The sequence below is a fragment of the Gymnogyps californianus genome, chromosome 2 (assembly GCF_018139145.2).
Source record: "Gymnogyps californianus isolate 813 chromosome 2, ASM1813914v2, whole genome shotgun sequence".
In the NCBI taxonomy this organism is placed as follows: domain Eukaryota; kingdom Metazoa; phylum Chordata; class Aves; order Accipitriformes; family Cathartidae; genus Gymnogyps; species Gymnogyps californianus.
In genome coordinates, this window is record NC_059472.1 from 132360087 (window position 1) to 132368881 (window position 8795).

General features: G+C 38.6%; 1 protein-coding gene across 5 annotated transcripts; it reads right to left on the reverse strand.

The window, feature by feature from the left end:
* Positions 1-509: 509 nt before the first annotated feature.
* Positions 510-8766, reverse strand: NUP42 (nucleoporin 42). 5 transcript variants are annotated; one of them, XM_050891433.1, is made up of 7 exons: positions 8643-8766; positions 7392-7647; positions 5981-6075; positions 5583-5659; positions 3373-3459; positions 1558-1642; positions 510-1422 (listed from the first exon to the last, which is right to left on the reverse strand). In XM_050891433.1, exons 1-7 carry the CDS (start codon positions 8764-8766, stop codon positions 854-856), a joined length of 1293 nt encoding a protein of 430 aa, XP_050747390.1. In that variant the 3' UTR covers positions 510-853. The 5 variants fall into 5 exon arrangements, with proteins under 5 accessions (XP_050747390.1, XP_050747392.1, XP_050747391.1 ...); XM_050891435.1 differs by having other exon boundaries at positions 3382-3459; positions 7392-7626; positions 8631-8766; XM_050891434.1 differs by having other exon boundaries at positions 7392-7626; positions 8631-8766.
* Between the last annotated feature and the right edge of the window lie 29 nt (positions 8767-8795).

The following is an 8795-nucleotide window of genomic DNA, read 5'->3' on the forward strand; positions in this document are numbered from 1 at the left end:
TACTACCTCCTCTAGAAGATTTCTGACCCCTGCTTTATAGCATCTTGGCAAAATATATGCCTTAGTATCATTAATTCAGAAAAGGTACTGCTAATATATGCACCCATCAACTTCTTTTGAGAACCAGACAACAAAATTCTATCAATTCACAGAAATGTAGTACATAGTTTTGCAATTGCTTGCAAAGTTTTATCTAAGAGGTGTCAAAATAGCAAACCACAAGCTCCTCGTTCATGATGAATGCTTTCAAGGCTGTCCCCCCCCCCCCCCAACTGTATTACATTAATGCATGCATTATGACCTCAAGCAGAACAAAAGCTGAATTGTATCAACTGGGAGAGGTAACTGACTCCTGGGTGACAGAAGCATGTAGCTAGGTACAGACCACACAGGAGCCCTCTACCTCCAAACACAATTGTCAAAGGCTGCACGAACCCTTTAAGTAAGAGGCAAAAGACAAGGTGGACCAACAACAAGCAGTCTTGCACTGCAACCGTTTCTTTCTAGCATTCTACTCACAGTAGGCTGTGAATACATCACCAAAGCATTCTTACTTTTGACAAAGCCTTTTTAATATAGTTTTTCACAGTACAGAATATAAAAGGGAACTTAAAATTTTATTTTCATGAGTTCATTTCTTGGACGTAAAAGGTCCATTCCAAAATAACCAAGAAATGATAAAATACAATGTTCAAAGGTTTATACCCGTGAGTTTATTATTGCAGAAGACTTAGAGATGAAATGAAAATTAACTCAAATGGAAGCATTATATTTCATCACTCAACCACACAATTGTGTAGTTGAGGTATCAGAAGTTACAAAAACATGTTATTTCAGAATAAACTTAAAAGTCCTAAACATTTAAAAGTTCTAATGGTGGTGGCTTAAGAGGAATCTTTCCCATCGTAAACTTTTTTGCTTCAAATTGTTTCAACTCCTCACTTGATAATTCACTCTTTGGTGTAAACAACTTTTCTGATGTAGTATTGTTTGTGACTGTAGAAGATGCTGATGTTATGCTATGTCCAGAGGCGCTGGCAGTCTGTCCAAATAAAGTACTGCTTGAATGTGAGGGAGAAGCTGCTACTGCTGCACTAAAAGCTCCAAAGGCTGTAAGCGGAGTGGTGCTTGAAGAGTTCACAGCAGAAGAATTGCCAAACCCTGAAAACCCAGAAGTTCCAAAACCACTAGTCGTTTCAGAAGTTTTAAATGAGAAGGAGGCTGCAGATGGAGCCGCTGGGCTGCCAAAACCAACAGAATGGGATACGCTAGGAGAGGACGTCACACCAAATGCAGGAGGATTACAAGCAGCAGAAGAGCTCCCAAAAGCAGGGGTGTTTCCAGATGATGCACTGATGAGACTGGAACTTGTTTTAAAGGAGAAACTGCTAGCACTGTTACTGCTGCTGTTCACAGGAAAGCCTGCAAGTTTAAAATTTATAAAAGAAAAATGTTAGAATGTGCACACCTGTGATACTAAACCACTGCTGTATTTCAATAATGCAGAAGAAAAACTAAGACAATGTTTAACTGTTGGTTCTTAATGCAGGAACTTACTTGACGACCCAAAGCTTGATGTTTGCTGTCCTCCAAATCCAAAGGAAGGCACTGGTTGAGTGACCGTGTTCTTTAATTCAGATAGCTTAAAAAATTCCAAATACATAAATGAAAACTAGATTCCAAAACAGGGAAATGTCTTTCAATAAATACTTGAAGCAAAAATATAGCTGCCCAGTCCAATTTAATACAACTTAGACTAAGTTAGACACTGATCACTTTCATCACAATTGCATGCTCTTGCAGCTATGAACAAAATGCTTTAAGGCTATACATTATTCTCTGTAAAACACTCCAGAAACACAAATATATTGCAATTTACAGATTTTTGTCTGTCAGTCAATGACCTGAACACCTCTTCCAGCTCTCATTCTCATCTCTTACCTATTTCAGTTAGTGCTTCATGACCCTATCTATATCATTGCTTTGATTTAGTCTGTTCTCTCACCTTGGCACATCTAGTCTTCTGTGCTAAAGCCCAAATCCCACTTCTTCACCTTCATCATTGAACATACCAAGGGGTATGATCACATTACTAAAACTTCAATGCACTTCATGCAGACTCCACTTAAATCGACTTACTCTGTCTCCCTGATTATTTAATATTGGCTTTAACTCAAGCATTCTTTTCTGACACATCTATATTCACAAGTGTTTGTCACCTTCCCAGGAACAACTACTCCATGTATCTTCAAATTTTATCCAAACAGTTTCTCTCCCACCTATCTATCAATTTCTCATTCTGGCATTACCAAAATGCTCTATTTATCCTAAGGTGGTCTGGAGGACAGTTCTGGTCTCGTCTGCTGATTATACCTTGGAAAAGTCAACATCAGCACATGGAAGAAAAGGTGGGGTGGATATTTGCCTCTTACTATACATGTACTCGACCGGATCCCAACCTTAAGCTATGGTTACTTTCATGTGGCTTGCAACAACAGTATTCCAAACCTGGGATCCAGCTGCTGCCTTGCTAACATGGAACCAACCCGATTCACTACTTTCCTTAGTTAACTAACGGGTTTTATAATACCTGCCTGCAATTCACTGATTTCATGATTCCAGAGAAAGGTGGATGTAAGACCCAAAACTGTGTTCACAGACTTTCACGTTCACCTGACTCAGGCAGTGCTACAATATTCAGTCGTATTTCTATCGCCTATAAAAAACACACAGACGGAGAGATGGGGCAGTTTTCAAACTGCAATTGTTTTTCTCGTATGTAATTCCTCCTTACACCCTTTCCACTTTCTCTAATGTTCCCAGGAGCGTTCTAAGATTACTGTCAAGGTCTTTGTGCCAAACACTTTCATGCCAGATGTTTTTCAAGGCTGCAGTGCCAAAATATAACACACCGTAGTTGAAATTTTCAGAACAGTTCTGATTTGCAGTTTTATCTGCCATAAAATCGCCAATGAATCTAGGAATCAAACACTTTCATGTCTCAGCTATTTAGGTGCAAACAAGGATGCCCTAAAAGAATCATGTATATTTGGTGGTAAAATATAGTATCCTGAGATCTTCAAAGTAATACCTATCACCTACTTATATAAAGTTAGTAGAAGTGTAGTTAAATACTTTGATAACAGCTGAAGTTTCTATGGAACATTTGCAAGATCTCTTCATTAAAAACAAGCTGGCACATTACAACTATCATGTCTTAGAAATCTTTGTAGCAGAAATTAACATTGGCATTTACAGGACAGTTTGGTGGGATGTGTCTAAAAAACCATCAATCTATGAAAAACATTTGACCAAGATTAATAAAAAAATGACATCAGGAACAGAAACATTTTACCTTTCATTAACACTTACCAAAGCTGCTTTTGTCGATGCATTTAAAGCTTTCAACTGAAGCAGCCGATTTTTCCATTGTTTCGCTAACTGTTCGACAGAATTTATCTACAAAGGGGGAAAAGAAAAGCACATTTTTATTATTGGTGAAGACTTAAAAAAAAATGAAAATAGAGTGATCTCACAAGTAAACTGAAAGAAGATTTCTATAATTAGAAAAGAAACTTCATTAAGCCAAGAAGACAAGATTTTTGCTTTCCTGAAACTTCAAGGTGAGAAGCTGAAATTTTTGTTATTAACACAGAATTCCTTTCAATTCTCTTACTATTGCCCTTAAATCAACTTTTTTACTTCATGTAAAAGATTAAAAGATTAAAGTTAAGATTAAAAAAATGTCCTGGGGCTTTCTAAATCTAAGTTCTATCACTATCTGAATTAGGTGCTTGGGGAAAAAAAAACCCAAAAAAACCCCAAACCACACACAAAATATGTAAGTTTTAAGTATAAGAGAACAAACTCTTCAATCCTTGTTTTATTTCTCGCTTGTCCACTTATGTGCTCACTCATTAAGCTGAAGTCCTAAGATTTGCCTTAGCTTCTCCCACATTTCCAGAAAAAAAATGCCCACTTCCAAAACATTATGATTCAGAAGACTTTAATAGTATCATCCTAAAATACTTGGCTTTGCAGAAATTATTCCTTAATTTAAATCAGCCCCTTTAATGTGATCCAACAGATTACTGCACAGAACGTATACAGCAATAAATAGTACCTGTGTCTGTCTGCTAACTGTGATTAAAGTATTAAACAAAAAACTGGAAAGTCATTAAATAACTTTTCAGGAATTTCAAACCTGAATTTCCTATATTTAAGTTTATCAACACACCTTATTTGAAGCCTGGCCTAATTGAATTTTCCTTAAAAACGAACCAAGTAAAACATATAATCTCCCAAATGCCTGTAAGAGTGGAATGAGTAATCTTTTTGTAAATAAATTCCTTAATTTTTCAAAAGGATCTTACATCACAAACATCAATAATTCTTTTGTGTCTAGTCACATGCTGGAAGATCATGTTGCTTGGTATCAGGTCTTATACAACAGAAGGGAAAATTCAGATTTTGACCCAATTTAAGAATAGAAACACATGCTTTAGAAAAGACATGTTGTACTTAAACATTTTGTGAGAACTGTATCATACAGTTATCATCTATACACTGAGACTTTCATGAACTTGCATTCAGTGCTTCAGTGAGGCCACAAATTTTTTTTTTTAATAGCTAGGCATAGTGTATTGTTTAATCATTTCAGTTTATTTTTTAAATTGAAGTTTTTTAAAAACAAACAAACAACAAACAAACAAACTCCTGTTTCTGAAAATGCAATTCTGGTAATTCTAAACACGTGAAGCAAGAGTGGTGACAACAGCAATTCCTTCTGTAATACAGAACAGAGAAGAGGAAAGAGTGCAACGTAGCTTGAATTAGTTTGTACTTGTGTCTATCCAATAGCCTAATTCCTTTCCTGGCACAACATTGAACTGTGCTAGTTTCCTTGATATGGATAGGACTATGAGGGAGAAACAATACATATAAATTTAGAGAGAGAGAGAGAGATAAAAACATATATGTTACATCTTTTCTAGAAATGTATATACTCTTTTAGAAGTATCTGCTATTTTCAGCATTAATTCCCTGCAATAAAGGTATGTAAAAGAACAAGGTCAAATAAATTTCCCCAGTGTTCTACTTAAAGCACTATATATCCTGCTATAACAATCAAACTGACTAATAGCATACGAAGTATTAAACTTTTGAGACAGGATTCAAGTAACTTCTACAAGTAACACACAAGAGCAGGGGCAAGACTAAGACAAGGAGTGTCTAGGTTTAGAAAGACCATACGTTTAACTGAGACTAGCTGAAAGTCTATTGCCACCACTTTTTGCAGGAGCTGATGTGTCTAGACATTTAGGCCACTAGTTTTAGAAGCCCAGATCTGACGGTTTTGGCCTGCGATCTCAGACAGAAATAGGAAGTTACGGTAGAGCATACAGACTAGCAGCTATTTTTGCATTCTATTTGGTGCACAGTAATTTAAAAATATTTTGGCATTCTGATAATCTGCTAGAGTGTGGTAATTAAATGAGTCAAGAGTTACCACCTGAAGAATAGTAACAAGTCCTATCTCGAAATATGTTCACATAAAAAGTCAGCATTTTTAAAATACTTACATAGTTCTGAATGTTATTGTTTGCTCTGCAGTTATAATACTCCAGACGCAACTCTTCTGGCGAGAAATCTGGAAAGCCTATAAGGAGAGGAATAATCAAAAACCACCAAGACAATGGATTAATACTTCCAATTGCCCTCTACAGTTATGAAGAAATGGGCTTTGGTACATTATCTGTAATAAGTCAGTCACAGTTGGAGACAGAAAAAGCATTCATTACAGAAGTTCAAAGATGTGAATGTCCAAAATGAATTTGCCATAATCCAATGTTCCTTTCTGTTGCATCACAAGGCAAATCATCACTTTGCAAATGGTTCCACAGAGGTACAACAGTGTGAACAAGTGTAAGAAACATCCTAAATAGCAGCAATGTGCAGAAACACTAAAAACATTAGCTACCTGAGACATTCGGCTTTTCTTTCATCGGTGAATAAGACGAAAATATCCATTGTCCTGAAGATTCCCAAATTTCCATGTCTTTCGCTACACAGTCGCTAGAAAACAAAACAAAATAAAACCACAGATGAAGGTGAAATTATATGGTCAAAACAAAACCACCAGAAGCAATGGCCTAGTTTGAATCCAAAGTCAGATTCAAATACCTGCTACCATGAAAATTAATGAAGTGTGACCCTAGTCAGAATGAACAAGAGAAGTACTCAGTTCTCTGTGGAAAAAATGCACTTCTTTGGCAAGATACATAAATGTCCCCTCAAAGCATTTTACTTTATCATCTAACTGCAAGTAAATCAAACAAGATCTTAAAAAAAAAAACCCCAAAACACACAAAGTATTTTTTAATCCTTGTATGGCATATGCTGTCACAGGATTTTCCCTGAAGCTGTAGATCACAATACAGTTTAAAACCTTCTCAATACTAGACAATTTTACAATATAAATGAACATGCACAGTACTAAACAGCAAAATTCAGAGGGGAAAAAAAAAGAAAAAAGAGGAAAAAAAGAAAAAGAAAGAGATAAGTGCTCCATTTAAGTTTTTGGAAAAGAATCAAAAGCATAAAAATCCAGATATTGCAAAAACAAAGAAATAGAAGCTACATCAACAAAAGTAAATCCAAATGTAAACAAACAGTGAAAGGGTAAAAGTAAAGTGGACAAACAGATCACTACATAGTAACAAACAAACAGATTCTAAGTATTTCAGTTGTTTGTAACACAATATACATTCATGTTTGAGAAGCTGAATAAATAATCGGTTAAGTATTTTCTTAATATAATCTTAAAAAAATAATGGAAAGTGGTTCCAAAACCTCGCTTCTTCAGGAAGTCACACTGCCTGTTGCTTCTCATCACCTGCCCTGCAATTGCCTTGAACCTGCTGGTCACTCTCTACTGACTCTAACACATGCGCATGCGAAACCAGGTTTCAATAGTTTTGCTATTGGCAGAACACTTTGTTATCTTAAGTGTCAGGAAAACTGAGTCAAATAGTTCATTTTCTCAGAGAGTTTTTTTTTTAATGTTTGACATGCTGTCCAAGGGGCTATGACCCCTTATTTTCAAGTACTGAAATCTTTGTTTCATTCCTTGTCCTCCTGCCCACAACTTAAAGACCATCTAACTCATATCACAGTTGTCTCGCTGCCCAACCCAGGTTCAAAACAAGGATCGCTTTCTTCCCATGCCAGCATAACTCAAGAGAACGAAATGAAGTAGTGTTTTCTATGGTTCTTACTACATGTCCCAGCTTCCTCCTCATGACCATGTCCTCTGCATTATCTCTAGTAAGTCAGTAAGCTTTTAAACTGCTCATTCTAAATACTTTCAGTGAGACAGGACTATAACTTACAGAAGTCTCTCCTCTTCATCTTTATAGCCATCAGCAATATTTTGACTGTTCACTAGTGCAGAGAATCTGTTCTGCGAAAAGTCTGCATTTCTGCTGCTGCCGCCGCCTGATGATCCAAAATCAGAGGAGCCAAAAAATCCTCTTCCGTGATCTCTGCTGCCACCCCATGTATTAGACTTAAAGGTAGATGGCTGGATAACATTAGTGTATCTCTGGTTAGCGGTACCCCATCCTCCTCCTCCTCCTCTGCTAGTACCTTCCAATGGAAAAAAAACAACAAAAGTCTTAAATCATTAAGATATTAAACAATACAACATCAACAAAAACTGTAAGTATAACTATTCTTATGGTGGCAATACGAAGTTTGAAAAGAAAATGTAGTTTTTTCCTAATGAGTTAACCTGATTATTTAGTGAGCTTAACCTAGTTGAGTTACCCAGGGTAGCTCTGGAATCAGAGGTAAATGTGAACTCTTTGTCACATCACTATGCCAACAACTACTGGTTGGCACTGCAGAAAAGAGACTGTTTCAGTTTTACTTACGTTGTTTCATAAAGTAACTACCCCAACAGAAAAAAACCAAATTTAACTCACAGTACATTTACCTTAGGGGCTCCTACCTACATAGCTATAGCAGTGGCTCTGTTGCACAATAAAGACCTCCCAAGTTAAGTTTTAAGACCTTGGACACATCTGTGCATGTTACAGGCAAACTCCGAACCTCCTTCAGCAGGTATAAAGGTAAGCAACTGCAGCCGTGTTACTGTCTTGCCATAACCGTATCTGTCTGTTCGATGGTATTCCCCATCATGTCTCTTGCATACCGAAAGCTTCCGAAGGCCCATATCCAAGTAGAATTAAAACAACCTTTAAAAGGTACAACACGCATGTGCTTGAAACTTGCTCGCTGCTCTTATAAGCAAAGTTTCCGGAGTTATTTTCATATTTTCTCTGTTCTCGCGGCACTTCTTCAGTACCTTCGCCAGAGCCCAACTCCACAAGTGCCCAAACAGACGCTACCGCCCACGGCCCCGAAGCAAGGGCCGCTTTGCTTCGAAGCTCCCGCCAGCAGCGGGCCGCGCGGAGCCCCGGAGCAGGCACCGGGGGCCGCGCCGCCAAGCGCTCAGCGAGCACCTCCAACCCCCCGCCCGCCCCCCCCGGGCTAGAGGCTGGACGGGCAGCCGTGAGGCCCTGCGCCTCCACCGCCGCCCTCAGCGCCGCGGGGCGCCGGGCCGCCGCGCTCGGTGGTACCTTGGTAGTGGGGTGCGGAGGGCCCGTAGCGCCCGCCGCCGCCGCCGCCGCCGCGGGGATGCTCGTTCCAGCACCTCTCGCCGAAGCGGCAGCGGCCCTGAAGGAAGAACTGACAGATAGCCATGTCGGCTCCGCGCCCCGCCGCCGCCGCCC

Bases quoted from the DNA above. Each gene is read 5' to 3' on its own strand.
- NUP42 (XM_050891433.1), bottom strand. From the start codon at position 8,766: ATGGCTATCTGTCAGTTCTTCCTTCAGGGCCGCTGCCGCTTCGGCGAG. The intron at 1,643-3,372 runs GTAAGTGTTAAT...GAATTTTTTAAG, and splicing joins CATCGACAAAAGCAGCTTTG to CTATCTGAATTAAAGAACAC. The intron at 1,423-1,557 runs GTAAGTTCCTGC...TTAAACTTGCAG, and splicing joins ATCAAGCTTTGGGTCGTCAA to GCTTTCCTGTGAACAGCAGC.